This window comes from Emydura macquarii, unplaced genomic scaffold, assembly GCF_026122565.2.
Source record: "Emydura macquarii macquarii isolate MOO-44397 ecotype Brisbane River unplaced genomic scaffold, CSIRO-AGI_Emac_v2 contig_968, whole genome shotgun sequence".
NCBI classification, from domain to species: Eukaryota; Metazoa; Chordata; order Testudines; family Chelidae; genus Emydura; species Emydura macquarii.
The window spans coordinates 19,266,738-19,285,668 of record NW_027131105.1 but is presented as its reverse complement, the minus strand read 5'-3'; the positions used below and the strand labels follow the sequence as shown (position 1 = coordinate 19,285,668).

The 18,931-nt window shown below is 39.1% G+C and overlaps 1 protein-coding gene across 2 annotated transcripts in view; it reads left to right on the top strand.

Moving 5' to 3' along the window:
- Nucleotides 1–18,931, top strand: part of GRM7 (glutamate metabotropic receptor 7) — a 428,551-nt gene that overhangs the window by 270,632 nt on the left and 138,988 nt on the right. For both annotated transcript variants that reach the window (XM_067544398.1, XM_067544399.1), the window contains exon 5: nucleotides 5,220–5,360. In XM_067544398.1, the coding sequence (XP_067400499.1) occupies nucleotides 5,220–5,360 (141 nt within the window). The remainder of the gene's footprint in view (nucleotides 1–5,219; nucleotides 5,361–18,931) is intronic.

Below are 18,931 nucleotides of genomic sequence, written 5' to 3'. Positions count from 1 at the left end.
ATCCTGAGTAAGGACCTGGTGGAGTGGAAGGGCCTGGATCCCACTCCTCTGACTCTGCTCCCCTCTGTCGTGACAGATGCCCAAGGGGGAAAGAGAAGACATGTAGGACAGGCTGAGGCCTGTCATATATAATTCAACAGGGCCCGCTCCAGGACAGGCAGACTGGAAAAAATTTTGAAGCCACTGCCTGACCACTAGGCCAACTGGCTCTCAGACTGACATGTTACATACACCTATTATGGAAATGCAGCTAAGTGACAAAAAGTGGCGATTGATTGGCAGCACAAAGCAACACTGTAGAGCTGTTTGGGAAAAGGAGTGAGTATTACCATATCCTTTTGAAGCTGGAGGCTGTGAAGCACAATTACCTGAGTTAGAATTTGTCCAATATATAGAGTTTAATACTGTTGCTTAAAAAAAAAAAAAAAAAGCCATAGGCTCTAGATGGACAAATGAGATGGGAAAAGTCGGAGTGTCTGGTAGTTAAGAACTCAGGGTAGATGGATTTGGGAACTCTGAACTGGAAGGATTGTTGTGGTCACCCTCAAGGAGCAACTAGGCGGGTGGAAGCCCAGGTGAGACATTTGTGCTTACGGGCTAGCTACTGGTGTTAGGGACCTGAGCCATAGCAGCATAGCATTAAGGTGCATAAGGTTGCAGGGCAAGTGGCGACAGAACCCTTTATTGGTCTGAGTGATCCCCAAAACATCACACACTCATCCCCATTTCCTAGAGCATTCATTGCTTCGTGTTCTTGAGAAATCTCCCATCCATGTATTGACCTCGCCTTATCCAGCTTAGCTTGTGAGACCTACATGGAGCTACAGTCACAAAGTAGCATGGCTAAAGAAATAACAGAAACAATGATTGGCTGTTGTGAGTTCTGATACTTTTGTGGGGGGAGAGGCGGAGGAAGGGCTACCCATTTGAATCCCGTGTTTGAATTGCAGCCTGTCTTCAATGTATGCAGTGGTGGTGTAACTGTGTCGGTCCCAGGATATTAGCGAGACAAGGAGAGTGAGGTAATAACTTTTATAAAACCAACTTCTGTTGGTGAGAGAGACAAGCTTTCGAGCTTACCCAGAGCTTTCTTTCTGAGGAAGAGCTCTGTGTAGCTTGGAAGCGTGTCTCTCTCATCAACAGAAGTTGGTCCAATAAAAGACATTGCCTCACCCACCTATCGTTAATTAAGATTTGAAAGGAGATCAGAGTGTATCGATCTTTGTCTTTCATAACATCTTTCTAAATAGATTATCCATTGACTATTAAAATAAGAAATATTAGTAATTGTATCTGTGCTTCTTTATTTGGCTCCATACAGATTACGCCTTTATCAAACAAACAAAAAAGGTGTGTGCATTATTGTTAAAATAAAGAGATGGATCGAAGCAAGATTTCATTCAAAGGCCAGTCAACTGTAAACCTGAGGCACACTGCACCATTTAGCTGGGAAGGAGATTTCTAATCCTATAATGCATGACTGGTTTTCAGAGTGTAGTCATCACTACTACTCATTGCTCTCTCATGCTGCATGAAGTCCCATTAGTATCTGTCAGTGTAGTATCACCCAAGCTGATATTGTTGTCTGGGCATTTGACCCACACTGACATTCTGATTCTTTTTTGTTTTCAGACCATGTTTTCATATGCACTTTATTTGTTACTGGGCTATAGGTCAGATTTCTGAGACCCGCTTAGTGTTTAGGTTATATGGTCATTGATTTTTAATAATTTTTCTGTATGTGTTCATTCGAGAGCCTACTGATTTATCTCATTTCACTCACATAGTTGTTATTGGAATATTTAGTGCACTGGATGATGTACTCTAAATGCACTAAATGCCCCAATAACAACGTGAGTGAAATGAGACAAATCAGTAGGCTCTCGAACGAACTCATACAGAAAAATGATAAAAGACAAAAACACCCTATTACCTATGGGTGAACACTTTTCACAAAGGGAGCACTCTATATCTCAGTTCTCAGTCCTCATCCTCAAAGGAAACCTGCCCAACTTCTTCAAAAGATGAGCCTGAGAGCTTAAATTCATAACTTTGCTAGACACTAAAAATCATGGACTGAATAGAGATACTGGATTTAAGGCTTTTTACAACAATCTATAAACTACATCACCTCTCCCATGACTGGAGAGGTGTTAAAAGGTTGTTTCATTTTGAATGGTCACTTGAAATATGTGTTAACTACTTACACTAAACAGTTGGCTCCACCTTGTATTTAGTTTTGACCCTGAGTGCATTTTCCAGAACTGAAGAAGAGCTCTAGGTAAACTTTGAAAGCTTGTCTCTTTTCCCAACACAAATTGGGCCAATAAAATATATTACTTCACACATCTTGTCTCTAATATCCTGGGACCAATATAGCTACAACAACACTGCATAAAATAAAGTGTGGCATTCAAAAGGACATTGTGAAAATTGTTAGAGGATATTTGACTGAATTAAAAATTGTATACATTTGTTCACAAGTTCATACTTTAAAAGTAATCCCTGGTTTTTATGGTGCTTGTAAATTTGAGGGTTGCAGTATGATTAAAAAAAAAACAGTGATGACAAAACTGTATATTAGTTTTGACACTTCAAACCCCAAAGATAAGTGACTATATCAGTCTGATGATCCTTAACAGGATGAAACACAGATCCGTAACTGCTTACTTGTTTAGCTCATGTAAACGCAAAAGCTATTTTGAATAGTAATGTTGGATATAGGGATTCTAAAAGTGATGCTTCACTTTGTCAGTACCCAAAATGCTTTTCCAGCTCACAGTCATTTCGTAGCAGGACTGTCTGAGCTCTGGGCACAAACTGTAAGCTTTGAATTTGCTCTTCCATGCAATGAGTTCTATTCCGTATGCTTTACAGGAACCTGAAATAGCAAACCAATGGGTAGACTGTTTGCGTGATCATAGGCATGCACATAGATGGGATGCAAAAAGACAAGACAAAACAGGAGAGAAGAGGGGAATCAGGAAGAAATAACAAAACATTTTTTTGTTTTGTTTTGCAACCCTTCTCTTGTGTTCATTTGTCTCTCTTTTGCCAGTTACTGGCCCAGTCCATGGAAGTCAATCAAGAGACTACCTTTGACTGAAACAGGAGTTGGATCATGCCCTTTGACAAAGTCTTTGGGGCAAGGATCTTGTACCCTTCGGGGCACTATAACCTAGATTTTCAAGTGTTTAATGTGAACAATTGGGGCCAGATTTTCGAAAGAGCTGTATTCCCACTGAAGCACGTGAATAAAGGCCCTATTTCCAGAAGTGCTTACCACTCAACATGCTGGATTGGAAATCTATCCCCAATTATAGGTGGTGTGTGACTGAGTAATGAGCAGACACACGTTTTCTCTCTCACCGTCTCTCTCTGGGTTCAGGTGACTAATATTGGTTGGGGATTTTCTAACTCAACTTTTTATTTTTAAATGCTAATACGTCAACATCTAAACTTTTTGCCAAGACAGGTTTCTCAAGTTAAGAATGGAATTTCTGGTCAAAACCAGAGAGAGACTCCCATCCCAGAATAGCCCAGTGGGTTAGGGACGTGGGGTTTGAGTCCGTGGTCAGACGTAGGCTGAGTAGGGATTTAAACCTGGGTCTTTGCTATGCCGGGGAGTGTCCTGAGCATTGGCCCATTGTGGAATGGACTCGTGTGTGTGCTTCTCTCTCTCTCTCCCCGCCCCCCTTTCACCCCTTGAAAGCTCCTTTTTTTGTGGGTTCGGAAACTGTTTCCTGCCCCACTCAATAGATGACTACTTTATTTCTGCTGTTTCCGCCTAGGTTGAGTGTGTTAGGGATCAGTTTACAACAAAGCAATATATCATTGCTATCTTTTTATCAACAGAATACTCTACAAATACCCACTGTGGAAAATGTCAGGTTTCTTTGGAATTTTTCTTTTCTGACGCTGTCAGAAGTACAGTGACATAATAAGCATGGGTGGGGGGAGTATTACTTCCACATACACAATATTGCCTGCCCAAGCTTTTATAAAACACTATTATGTTTTGAGTTCTCTTTATTTGCCTTTTTTAGCCTTTAGGGTTTCGGTTGCCTTTAGGATTTATTTGGGGCACATTAGAGTTTATCTGCCTTGTTTTTGAGCATTTAGGGGTTACTTGTGGCACATTTTCAAGCTTTTCTCTGCAGTCACAAGGACTATAAACTTCTTAAAAAATGAAAGCTGACATTCTTATATCATCACATGCCTCCAGAAGCTGGAGCTTTAAAAAAGGCATAAACATCGTGACTCGTAATAAAATTGAAATAGTTGCCAACAAACACAGCATTCATATTGAGTAATTGCTACGCGTATTCGATAAGTGTGGAAGGCTGCATGTATTTTGGTCATGGAAGCCTTACTATCAGAGCTTCTGAAATCTTGGGCAAACTTCCACTGCAATGTTTTTGTTTGTACTGAACAGTCCCTCTGATAACAGAACAACGTTGTTTGAAGGTTTCCTGAGAAAAGCTGTTTTTCTCTTGCAGCCCAGGAAACTGCCTGTGGCAAGATTTTTCTCTAGGTTTAATAATAAACAGACTCTCAGAAGTCTGACCTGAGAAACTTTTACCGTTTTCACATTAGGACATATAATTCAAGTGTCTGGTAACTGGAGGTGATTTATAGTTGCCTTGCAGAAGTTTTTCTCTATACCTATACCCTGACCCATGTCTGCGTGAAGCAGATGAACAGGAAATGTGTAATAAGAGAACACAGGACAAAACAGGTTATGTGGATAGTGGACAATGGATGAGAAATACATAAAAGTAAAATTATGTCCTCTGGAGGGCTGGAGACGTTAATTACAGAATTACAATTCCACTGATCTCACTCAAAAATCCCCAGCATAATTTCATTTATCTCTATATTTCTCTGTCTTTTTATCAAACTATATTTAATTCATGCTTATTGCTTGCAGAACCTTTGTGCCTTACATGTTTTCTTTTAAATAATTGTGTCATAATTTACAGGTATCCTATATGACTTGACAACTTACAATGTGTGGCAGAGTGATCTACTTAAAAAGTATAGTTGATAACACAAGACATGAAACTGATATCCATTCTTTTCTTTAGTCACTCTTCACTGGATATGTAAACATCTGCTGAATATTCAAGAAAATGTAAAGAGCACATTACTTTTTAGGGTCTCAGTAGTTTCAGTAAAAGCATTTTCCATATTTCAGCTTTCTGCTTGTTTCCATTTAGGGTTTGATACCTACTTCACCACCCGCACTCTGGAGAACAACCGAAGAAATGTGTGGTTTGCAGAGTATTGGGAGGAGAATTTCAATTGCAAGTTAACGATTAGTGGATCAAAAAAGGAAGACACAGACCGTAAATGCACAGGTAATTTCATTCACTTCGCCTTTCTTGTTCCATTGTATGTGGCCTGCATAGAAATGTCTGCATAGCTGATGCATGGAAGCTTGGTTGGAGACAGATTGAAAAAATAAATTGAAGTTTAGTAGGTTATCGAGAAAATGGAACAGGAGCATAAGCCTTGCAGGACAAGAGAAATAGATGGAGAGAAACAAAAATACATTCTTTTATTTTCTTTTTCTGCCTGCCCATCCAGAAATAATTGACATTTTCCATTGATTCTGTGGATTCAGAGGAATATAAGGTGGTTGATTGGGTTTGTGTTTTCTATTTTGTTTTTATGGAAACAAATATCTTCATTAATATTGAGTTTTTGCTAGATTAAAGCATTTGGACATATACAGACTGTATGTTCATGATTCAGAATGTTTTAAATAGTGAAGTTACAGGAAGTATCTGTATTTGAACTCAGCTTCTGAGGAAATATGCTGGTAGAAATTGTGATAATATGGTACAATGCATTTTAATTTTAATTACTATAATGTTGCAGTCAAGATTCTCATTTGAATAAGAAAGTTAAAGAGTGTTCTTCTAGGTTTGTCACAGTAATACAGAAAGTCTCAACTTCATGGCCATGTTGAGCATCCATTAATTCTGCTTCCCTGTACTGCCTGGTGGGCTGATTGGTCAGCTGTGACTGTCAAATTCATTGCCTTTTTCCTTTTTATTATATATCTCCCATTTTTGGTCTTGATAAATGTAATGGGTATTTCAAGTGTAATGTTTGCCAGGGGAACACTCGATCAGAGACCACGAGCTACCTTTAAAGTGCTGTGAGATCAGTCAATTTTTTTGAAAGTACAATGATAAAGGATTGTGGAATGTGTTTGGAGATGTCTGGTTGCAAGTGGCTGACTGTGGATTCATGGAGTGAAAGATGAGAGTCTTCGAGATTGTTCTTTTGATTTAATATAACTGTAGCTACTTTATTTTTTTAGTGGAGCCATTAACTTTGGAGGACAAATGGTCCACATTGTGTGTAACACTGCTGTGATACAGTACATTGGACTAGGGTATTATTTTTCTAAAGGAAATGCAAGAAAGAATCCCCATTCCTGGAAATATTCAAACATGGATCTGACTAAGTGTTGGGGAATGTTCTGTGGGGACAATCCCACATTGACAGGGAGATTATTTTATGCTGAGTTAGGGTGTGGTTCCATGTACCATTAAGAGTGATGCAGAATCAGATGAATCTACTGATCTGAAATACTGCAACTACAAAAACAGACCCAAATTCCTTACTCTGCCACAGACTTCTCTGACACAGTGTGACCTTGGGGAAATGGCTTAGTCTCTCTGTATCCCTGTTCCCCTCTGTAAAAGGACATAATAGCATTTCTGTCTCTCAGAGGGGTGTTGCGCGGACAAATATGTATAACACTGTGAAGGGTGATAGGGGCCATATAAGCACCGTTGATAGATCTAGGGCTAAATCCTACTAATCTTACTCATGTGAGCAATCCCATCCTTCTAAAATAAAAATTCATGCCGGGATAAAACCTGTAGACTTCTACAAAACTAATGTTCTAAAAACCTAGAAAACTGTAGTTGGAATTTGGAACCTTTTACTGCAGGTTTTTTGACCCATCCCATTTTGACAGAATGGGGGAGGCAACCTACTGACAGAGGATGTGGAGAAAGCTGAGGTGCTCAATACCTTTTTTGCCTCCGTCTTCACAGACAAGGTCAGCTCCCAGACTACTGCACTGGTTGGCACAGAATGGGGAGGAGGTGAACATCCCTGAGTGCTGAAGGAACAGGTTCAGGACTATTTAGAAAGATTGGACATATACAATCTATGGGGCCAGATGCAATGCATCCGAGGGTGCTGAGGAGTTGGCTGATGTGATTTCAGAGCCGTTGGCTATTATCTTTGAAAGCTTGTGGCAATTGGGGGAGGTCCCTGATGATTGGAAAAAGGCAAATACAGTGCCCATCTTCAAGAAAGGGAAGAAAAAGGATCCAGGGAAATACACACCGGTCAGCCTCACCCCAATCCCTGGAAAAATCATGGAGCAGATCCTCAAGTAATCCATTTTAAGGCACTTGGAAGAGAGGAAGATGATCAGGAACAGTCAACATGGATTCACCAAGGGAAAGTCATGCCTGACCAACCTGATTGCCTTCTATGAAGACGTGACTGGCTCTGTGGATGTGGGGAGAACAGTGGACATGATATACCTTGACTTTAGCAAAGCTTTTGATACAGTCTCCCACAGTATTTTTATCAGCAAGTTAAAGAAGTATACGTTTGATTAATGGACTGTAAAATGGATAAAGAACTGGCCAGATCATCGGGATCAATGGGTAGTGATCAATAACTCCATGTCTAGTTGGCAGCCAGTCACAAGCGGAGTGCCCCAGGTTCTGGGGCCGGTTTTGTTCAACATCTTCATCAATGATCTGGAGGATGGGGTAGATTGCACCCTCAGCAAATTTTCAGATGACACTAAGCTAGGGGGAGTGGTAGATACCCTGGAAGGTAGGGATAGGATACAGAAGGACCTAAACAAACTGGAGGATTGGGCCAAAAAATATCTGATGAGGTTCAACAAGGACAAGTGCAGAGTCCTCCAATTAGGACAGAAGAATCTCATACACAGCTACAGACTGGGGACCGACGAGCTAGGCAGCAGTTCTGCAGAAAAGGACCTGGGGGTTACAGTGGATAAGAAGCTGGATATGAGTCAGCAGTGTGCCCTGGTAGCCAAGAAGGCTAATAGCATATTGGGCTGCATTAGTAGGAACATTGCCAGCAGATGGAGGGAAGTGATTATTCCCCTCTATTCGGCATTGGTGAGGCCGCATTTGGAGTATTGTGTCCAGTTTTGGGGCCCCCCCCCACTACAAAAAGGATGTGGAGAAGTTGGAGAGAGTTCAGCAGAGAGCAACAAAAAAGATTAGTGGGCTGGAGCACAAGACGTATGAGGAGAGGCTGAGGGAACTAGGCTTGTTTAGTTTGCAAAAGAAAAGAATGAGGGGGGATTTGATAGCAGCCTTTAACTACCTGAAAGGGGGTTCCAGGGAGGATGGAGCTAGGCTGTTCTCAATTGTAGTAGATGACAGAACAAGGACAGATGACAGTCTCAAGTTGCAGTGGGGGAGGTCTAGGTTGGATATTAGGAAAAAGAATTCATTAGGGGGGTGGTGAAGCACTGGAATGGGTTACCTAGGGAGGTGATGGAATCTCAATCTTTAGAGGTTTTTAAGCTGAGGCATGACAAAGCCCTGGCTGGGATGATTTAGCTGAGGTTAATCCTGCTTTGAGCAGGGGGTTGGACTAGATGACCTCCTGAGGTCCCTTCCAACTCTAGTCTTCTATGATTCTATGATTCTAACAAGGAATATAATTCTTTATTCTCCATTTTCTAATAAATTCTATAAAGGTTTTTCCCATAAGAGCACTGACTACAATAGGACTATCTATTTAACGAAGGTGAACAGGAATCTGTCCTATGCTAGTAATAGAGCCCTGGCTTTCTGGAGGCTGTGTTCAGAAAGGATTACTCTGTGTTGCTGCTGACCTGCAGAGCTCCACAGACCTCCTGGACTTCATTGCTGTGGAAACTAATCATAGTTCATGTTGGGCATTCCATGCTGCCTTCGATTTCATCTCTGAGCCTGTAGCACTACTAGGTTTCATTTCCATATGACAATCACACAGGCAACTGCTGCTCATGACCATAGGATTACTCTGAACATGTTTAGGAACTGTGCTGGCAATTGTAAACCAGACTGAGCTGGACATCAGCCAGGGAAAGACTCATAGCCAAATGTGGCCTCTTTCTCGCATATACTTTTTAAGGCAAATTCAGCCCAGCATGGAGGGTCTGTCCAAAGCCCTCCAGAACTCCACTGTATGTCTGTGCAAAGAGGCCACAAGCAGAGCAGCTGTGCAGGGGTCTCCAAGCCAACCCCACACAAGTGAACACACATGCAAGCATTGGTCTGGGTAGGCCAGATAACAGCCATAGGGGACTGCTCTGCCATTGCCCTGCTTCTAAGAGCGGGTGGGTTTCATTTTGACAGGCAGAGGATTTTGTTTCCCCAGCACCCTTCAGTCATCTCTATAAAGCAGAGTTACTCTGGCAGCGTGCAAGAAAAAGTGAATTTTATTTCAACATCGAAAATGAATGATGCATCTGACCAAAATTCAAGTCTTCCTAGCAGTCATCTGAAAAAGACCAGATGATCAACCAGGGAAGAACTTCAAAGCTTTCTCCTCCTCCCTTTCTCCCCGCACCCCAACACCTACCTCAACCAACACAAAATCTCAGTCTTCCATTAGGCTTGTGGACAGGTAGAAATATTACTCACCTACCCCACTCCATTATTCTAGCTAGAGGTACCAACCATATATTTAGGATCTTCTGTATTAATTTAATCTATGAAAATGATTCCCTTCTTCATTTACGTTTTGGGTCTGTTTCTCCAACCCGAAGCAAAAAAGGAAAGATTTTTCTGAGAACACACTTTTGTGAATTAGTTGACTTCTAGCATGGAATTTTATGTACTTTTTACAGCATTCTGTATCCTGAAATCTTAAAATATTTGTGTCCAAGCAGAGCCTTCAATTAATTTAATTTGTACATATTTAAGCCTGAGAAAGTTGCTTTGATTGTGATAGATAATTTTAGAACTGGGAAAATAGAACATTTGCACATACATGAAATATTTTTAGACAACATTAAATATAATGTATTATTTATTAATAATACTTTCATTAGGAATCTCCATCTTTTCTTTCAAATTGATTTGCTGGGGTATGGGGTGAGGAAACAATCTAGTGTTTTGATTAACGGATTACAAACAAGCACTCCTGGATTATATCCCTTTTTCTCCCCTGCCATCTAAAGTAAACTAATCCCTGATTCAGCACAATATTTAAACACATGCTTTGTTGAATCAGAGCATCAGTATTTAAAATGACTTGCTATTTTACTTTGGAAAGTAACATAACCTCTTAGGGGCTGATTTTATACATCATGGTTTCATCAGATCTACCACACCAGACTGTTGAGGCTTAATTTGGTAATATTTGTAAAAAGAAAATTGAAATAATCAGGTGGACATTGGTACATGAGAATAATAATTATTATGATAAAATCTATTTTGCATATAAAATACTTTGAACAGGTGAAGACAATAATACTTTGTAATGAGCCCATTATGTACTATGGCCCCATTCTTGCAAAGAGACCCACGCTGGTTCAAGGATCTGCCCATGCAGTTCTGTTTGCAGGCTTGGGGCCTAAACGTATGGTATGATGTCTGTATATGGATCACTTCTTCACTGAAATTAAGCCATTTGCAATTCTGAGCTATAATGTAGCTCAAACTTTGCTACTGAAATTGAACCTTTTTCTACTCTAACCATTAGTATTAAGCAAAAAACAATATAAAATAAAAAGGAAATGAATAGCCAGTGATAGAGATGAGAATAATTAAGGCTACATCTCTAAAATTGTGACTGGAGTTAATGTGCATTAAACTAACATTCTATCGATCAGCCAGCATATCAAGATTTAATTATGGAATTTCTTAGAATTAATAGATGATAAAACAGTGCTTTCCAGATAGACTGGCACGTATTGGCATCTCTCTAATTTCCAAAGTGATTACTCAAATCAAGTATGCACTGAAGAATTTATCTTCTTTTCAGTGCCCCAATGGAACTTAGTACCATCCTTTAAGAGACAGAGCTATGCTTATAAATTGCCTTAACTGCAGCACGTTTTGGTGTATTCTCTGCCGGAATTTCAGTTGTGGGATACACTTTGATGACCAATTGTTCACATTGTTTGCTACTTTGAAATTAAAACCTGAAGTCCTGACGCGGGCAATGATGTGAAACCTGTATGGTGACGAATCTATAACATTCAGTGGTAGTTTTCCTTAGTGCCCAAATGAGCAGGAGCTAAGAGTGATTTTTAGGGCTTAGTGAATGTTGTGAAAATAAAAATATTCCACAAATATTACACTGCTGTTTTACATAGAAACACACAGTGACCACACATATTACACACACACACATATTACACTGCTGTTTTACATAGAAACACACAGTGACCACACATTTAGAGTTTGCTTTGTAGCATTCAAGTGTACTGGCAAGAATGTTAACAGAAACATCTTAAAGATATCTAAAAGATAGATCAAACAGGAATTATTTTGGGAAGTTGGAGTCCTGTGGTATGCAGGAAGTCGGTCTGATCACAGTAGTCCCTTCTGGCTTTAGGATCGCTGAGTCTATGAAAACAATGAATTTTAAATGAACATGGAGAATATTCACAGAATCTTACTTCTGAATTTTTAAATATGATATTTCTTGTTGCTAGTATTTGATATATAGCCTGAACTAAAGAAGCAGGAAATTTCCAATTTCATCAGATGCACACTGCTAGAATGGTGACTGTGTGATTTCTTTTCAAAGAAGATCTAAGCAAAGAAGGAATATGTCTTACAAATACACATGTACATCTACTGTACCCATTTTTAATTAACTATGTCTATTGGGTACAATAAGGGCTGAAAAGAAAATCCCAATACTTGACGTTAAGTGTAGCAGTTTTCACTCATTAAACATAGGTTTTAATTTAACCTCCCTCCCTCTTGATGAGACCTCTTAATGAAGTGATATAAGGGTGATGTCATCCTGGATATCATTTATCAGAATGTTGAGTACTTGGAGAGATTTTCTAATTATCTGGAAATACAACCAGTCTCAAAGTGCAGCCCAGATGATGGTTCAGACAATAAACCACTCTAGAGGACATGTTTGGAGAAAGCTCCTGGCATAGTGAAATGCCAGACATTTAGCAAGAGGTTTGTAAAAAAACAAACAAACAAAAAACCTGAGTTTTTTGTACTTGTTCTTTTATTCTAGATTCCTATGATCTAAAACAGCTGTGTCCCTCATTAAAGGAGTGATTCAGTGCCCATTTAAGTCAATGGAAAGGTTTCCACTGACTTCAAGTAAATAGTCTCCTTTAAAAGTTTCTAAGGAAAATTATACATTCACTTCTATAAACTTTCAAAATCTCTTGATATACATTTTCAAAGTCAAAATCAATTTCTTAGGACAAAGGATAATTTCTTCCAGCATGCTTGGGAAAAGTGTGTGTGTGTGGGGGGGGGGTAATCCTCAACCAATGTAAATTCATCCCCCTCCTCCAGGAATTGGCTACATCCACTTAATTTTAAAAATGTGAGTATTATTTGTATCATCCTCAAAAGCCCAAATATAAATAATTGAATGAAAATACCCATGTTTGATTGTGTTGGGGTTGGTCCTGCTATGAGCAGAGGGTTGGACTAGATGACCTCCTGAGGTCCCTTCCAACCATAATCTTCTAAGAGTCTATGTTTATGCAAAATTAAGGTTGCACAGTAAAGTACACCAAAGTAATGAAATGTGAAAATTATGGTTTTCCAAATAAGCTTTTCTGTGTCCTCTCCTACATAGGTCTTGTGAGGTTGTATATTTTTCAAATAATCTAGAATCATGCAGTTTTTCTCTAGCGCTAGGTGTGGGGAAAAAAGGATCAAGAGATTTGTCCAGTGCCACACAGAAAATAAGCACCGTGCAAGTCAGTCAGCTTTTTGTGTCTCAAGTGTAAAGTGGGGCAAATATTTTTCTTCTATAGCTGTCCCTTATAGACATGGAAAAACATTATTATCACAATGCATAAATAAGCACTATTGTGTAGTGGATAAGACATCAGGTCTAAGGTCTATTCCCATCTCTGCTATACACTTCCATTGCCATTGAAGTCTTAAAAAAATGCAGAAAATTTGACAAAAGATTGATAAAATGTAAAAATTTTGACCAGCTATTGAATTTTCTAAATGGCAAGTGTCTTAAATATCTCTGTGCCTGAGTTTTCCTCAACCCTGAAATAGAGAAAATGGTAAAGCTAAGTTAATGGTACAGCATATGATTCATTAGAGGCTTGATCCAGTGCTCAGTGAAGTCAATGACAAAGCTTCCATCGACTCAGTGGTGCAGAATAGGCTCTGCTTCTGGATTAAAGGCTCAATCCAAAACCCATTCAAGTCAATGGAAATATTCCCCTTGACTTCAGCGGGCTTTATATTAGGGCTTTAACATAAGTAGTAAATTTCTACTGTAAATACACGTGGTTTTTCACGTCTTCATAACTGGGTCATTTCACACTCATTTAATCTAAACCAATGTTATGTTACTACTCCTTAAAGAAAACTGTTTCCATGAAAAATAGTAAAAAGTCACTTAAAATGGGAAAAGTGTAGGGTTTGTGGGCGGTTTTGTACTCTATTCTTATTAAAAAAAAAAAAACAGCTGAACTACTTTAGCTCAAACTTTCCAAAACAATTCACCTTTTAGACTGAGCTGAAAACATATGAAAAATAAACTGAAGAGGTGATGTTTCATAAACTAACAGCACCTAAAATGATGGGTTAAAATGAAGAGACAAGGTGGGTGAAGTATATCTTTTCTGTAGCAATTTCAGTTGGTGAGAGAGACAAACTTTCGAGCCACACAGAGTTGTTCTTCAGGTGTGGGAAAGATACTTTGAGCACCACAGCTAAATAAAAGGTGGAACAGATTGTTTAGCACAAGCAGTTAGCTAAAATTCTAAGAGACCATTCAAGGTAGAATTGTCCTTCTGCAGTCATAGGACACAAAGAGGGGGGTAGTGAGTTGCAGATTGTGGTAATAAGACATAAATTCAGTGTCTCTGTTCAGTCCATGATTTTTAGTGTCTAGCAAAGTTATGAATTTAAGCTCCGAGGCTCATCTTTTGAAAGTGTTGTGTAGGTTTCCTTTGAGGCTGAGAACCGATAGGTCAGATATGAAGTGATCACTTTGTGAAAAGTGTTTTTGTCTTTATCATTTTCCTGTGTGAGTTTATTAAAGAGTGTACCGATTGTCTGGCTTCACCCACATAGTTGTTATTGGGGCACTTAGTGCACTGAATGTTGTGACAGACATGTGCAGGATCAATGGATCTTGAAAAGTGTTTTGTGGGGGGTGTGATCATTGTAGCAGAGGAGACATGTCTGCAGATTTTGCATCTGTCATTCTTGCAGGTCTGGGGCTGCTTTGAGTTGGCATGTCCTGGTGTGTGGAGAGGTTGCTTCTGCTGATGAGCATGGAGAGGTTGTGGGGGTTTTTTGAAGGCCAAAAGTTGATGATTCAGGAAAAGGTTTCTTTCAGGATGGAGTCCCATCAAACATGGGTTATAGTTGTTTGATGGTAACCCATATGGGTTCCTGTATGGGATGGTAGATGACAATTAGAGGTGTGTGGTCTCTCTTGCCATCAGAAGTTGGTCCATAAAAGAGATTAGTTTATCCACCTTGTCTATCTAATATCCTGAGACCAACATGACTACATGAAAACTGTTTGTAACTTTAGCAGTATCTATAGTGGTTGCTATGCAGATATGTCTATGTATCCAAGTTCTTCTACTGGTGCCCATCAAAGTAGAATCTTCGGTACCTGGTATAATTAAATCCTATTTAAACATCAGTCCTTAAAGACTGATAACTTCAAAATCATAATATATGTTAGTTGAGGTCTTTGAGTCTAGAAATAGTTAAGATGATGTTTAGCTGAGATGGATGGTATTGATGTTGTGTACAAAATTGTCGAATAATTTGGGAAGGGTCAAATTCTTCCCTTTGGTACACATACACAACTCCCATTGAACACAGCAGGAGTTCAGTACAAATCTCAGGGCAGACTTCGGCACAGTATGTGTTCTGTGATTGATGACTTTAAAGGGAACAAGAAAGCTTTTGACTAGAACTTTCTATAAAGATTGCTGTTTGCTATTTATTTTCCAAACTCTGATGAATTAACTGAAGCTCTCTCTGTGTGTATATGTGTAAAATACATAATATTTCATTGTAGAGAGTGTAAAAATAAAATGCATCTTTCTGTGATTGCTCTGATAGCTATAACTGAGGTTAAAGGGCAGCCCATGGCGTGAAATTTATTTTCTCAATTACATCCTGTGCTCTGATGCAGATAAATAAGTATTCTAAGTTATTCTTCCTCTGGTCTCCCAGTAAATCCTGTTTCCTCTGTTTCAGTCTTTGAGGTTCTAGTCCTTCATTTTGTTCCACACTGGAGAATAGCTCCAACCTTTCAGATTGATTCTATTTCAAGTTCAGAGTCTTTTATTATAGGCTGCTATGTACAGGGACTACCTTCATTTGCTATCTAGGAAAGCACTGAGTCCATTATCAGCACTTTAATAATAATATTATAATAATAATAGTTGTTAAGAAAAACCATTATTGCTCTCACCATTGTTTATTGCCGTAGCACCTAAAAACTCCAGTCATGGGGCAGGACCCTATTATGCTAGGAGCTGTATGAACACAAAACAAAAAGATGGTCCCTGGCCCAAAAGAGTTTACATTTCAATAATATCAATAATAATTACACAAGCAAAAACTAAATTACAAAAACCTTATTAAGGTTGCAAAGACAAGCACTCAAAAGTTGGAAATGCCAAATTAAGGTTGTCTGTGCAATCTTATATTCAACCTCCTTTGTCCATATGCATTATAATACAGCCTTAATTACACGAGGAACCCCTACCTCATTCAGTGCATGGGATTTTAAATGATTTATACTTGGCTGTATAGAGAGTGGTAGAGTGGGAAATAGAATGCAGGAGTATTGGTGTCCAGTCCCATAATCTTAAATTGTACTCCACCTTATTTTGTTACTCCTTCACTGATGTCTAATCTGCCTATATATATGACATACATCATCATGGAAATAAAAAGTCAGCTTTTTTGCAAAAATGTCATGTGGATTGGAGTAAATACCCTAGTCTGAAAGTTGACTGGCTATTTGCAACTGTTTCTAAACAAATATTTTCTCTATAATATCCAACTGCATAGCCCTGCATTATAGACTAACGACCTGTGAAATTTCATTTTAGAAAATAAATCTCTTATAGAGAAATAAGTTGTAAGGCATAGTTATAGCCTGATTCTCCTGTCACTTATAACAATTTTCCATTCATTTTAATGGAGTTACCCCTTATTTACCTCAGTGTTACTGGGAGTAGAATCAGGTTCTTAAGTGTCTATTACTGCAGATATCCTACAGGGAAATCAGCAAAAACAGACATTAACTAGCAAATTCCACATTATAAAAGACATTCCTGCCCATCATTTATATAGGACAATCATTCTGATTTCCAAATTTGTCTTCAAATATGAGGTTATTTTTATTTATTAGACTATAATGGTACCTTGGAGAATAGTTTGATGTTGAAGGTTGCCTACAGAACAGATTAGAAAAGAGGCTTATTCAATCATTACAATTAAGCCACAACCGATTTGGGCCTTCTCTATTTGAGGGATTGTCTCTCTCTTTCTCTGGGTTATACCACAGCCTGACCTTACAGCTCCTCTGCTTTAGAAAGATGGGGTCTTTGAGTGGAACTGGCCTCCCCTTTGCTCTGAAAGAGATGTTTTTGCTAATTTTGAAGAGAAATTTGAAAGCTCATCCATTCTCCTGGAATTTACTATGTGGAGTGGAGTGGATTTTGAGTAAGGGGCTGAAAGGTCTCATTATTTATAGTGGCTTTAGATTGATACATAAGTTCTACTGTGCAATTATATTAAGGGATATTGTGGTGTTAAGTAATATTATCTATGTGGACTTGTGATGGGGTGTATTCTGCACACTGGCCTTGAAAGTGGATTTAGGCCACGTGGGCGCAATGAGCCAATTAAGCTGCAAATGGGGGAGATGCAGGCTGTGTGGAGGATGTTAATTAGAAACAAACTCACTTGTGAGGGAGCAAGTGGGGCTTCTATATAGCCAGAAGGCTGTTAAAAGTGTGGAGGGCAGCAGGGAGGGGAGATAGGACCCCTTGAGAAAAGGAATAGGAATCCATAAGGAATGGTTCAACTAGCAGGCCTAAGAGAAGGGGATCTGAGTAGAAAGCTGATGAAGGAGAAGCTTAAAGAAGTATGATAGGAAATAGTCCAGGGAAGAGAGCAGCATGGCTGGTGAAATCCCAGGCCTTAACTGTTTGCTATAGGGCTCTGGACTGGGCCCAGAGTGCAGAGCATGTTTCTTTCCCATCCATTGCAGAGTGGTATTGCTAGGGGCAGTTAATGGGAGGGCTGCCTGAGTCATTGCAGAGAGAGAAAGTCAGGACAGCTGGTGTGAGGACTGTCTGATGCTGCTTGTGCAGAAAGACTTTGATTTCCCCTTCTAGGGGAAGTCTCTCAGTGTGACTTGGCCAGAGGGCTGAGTCATGAAGCAATCATACTGTGACTCTGTGTGCGGGAGGAGAGCAGCAATAACAGAAGACCAGAAAGGGGGTGCTGAGCTGGGCGGAGCTAATTGCCAGAAGGAGGTGCCACCCAGTAGCGAATAGAGTACCTCATGAGATAATTATAGAATAAAGTGACTTGATTGGCAGATCCTTTGTATTTTGAATTAATCCTATTTACTCTTCAGTTTTAGTATGTCTAGAGCTTAGAGGGGTGCCCTATTAATTTTTAAATAGAGATATAAATCATATGACTTAGCTTCTTTGATGTACAAGAAGCGCCCCCCACCCCATAATATTTATAGGAAAATATTACAGGAAAGTAATGTCTCTAACATTACCTGGGAGAGAAAAGATGTCTTAAATATATGTACTTGATCTCAAGGCAGCAGTATAAATCAGTGTCATGCTTTTCTCTTTCTTCCTGTCCTACATGTAGGTATGTATTTTTGCCAAAAGTATAGCAGAAGCAATTACACAGATTAAGCTTTCTTTGTTATATCTATGTTTTACATAACTCTGAATGTCGTTATACAATGAAACACATCAAATATCTGACACCAGTAGCAGAAGCTATTGATGTCCTCATGTCCTGTTTGGACTGTGCCTTTATAGATGAAGGAGATATACAGGGAATAGGAAGAATTTTGACCGCATCCACAGAATTTATGGATATGAAGTCTGTGATTATAATTTCTACCATATATGCTGGAATCACAAACATATGAGGAGTGAATATTTTTATGTCAGCACTTAGCAAGCTGCTGAAATATTGTTTGCATAAATTCTGGCTGATTATTTGGTACCATAAGCATGCTGCAATTTTTAAAATTAAATCACTTTTAATAATTGCTATCAGTTCTTAATAATGTTGAGTGTTATGTGGCTACCCTTTTGAGAGCTTGTTTAATGGCTGCTTCAGAAATTCAGGAAATCTGTCACAAGAGGCTCCCAAATTAATATAATGAAAGCACCATTGAAACACAGTTTTGATACTTGCCCAGAATGATAGTAACATGCCATGAAAATTGTAGTGCTGATTCTATATGCTGCATAATATGCCCCACTGAAGTATGTGACGATCTGATTAACCAAAGGTTGAATAGCACAAACACTGAAAGAGGTATTTTGAGAAAGAGAAGGTGTAGAAAACATCTAGGTATCTACTTTCTCATAGAAAACGTATAATGTTGCCATATGAAGACACAAAGCAGGGTTAGCAATTCTAAACCAGTGTTCAAT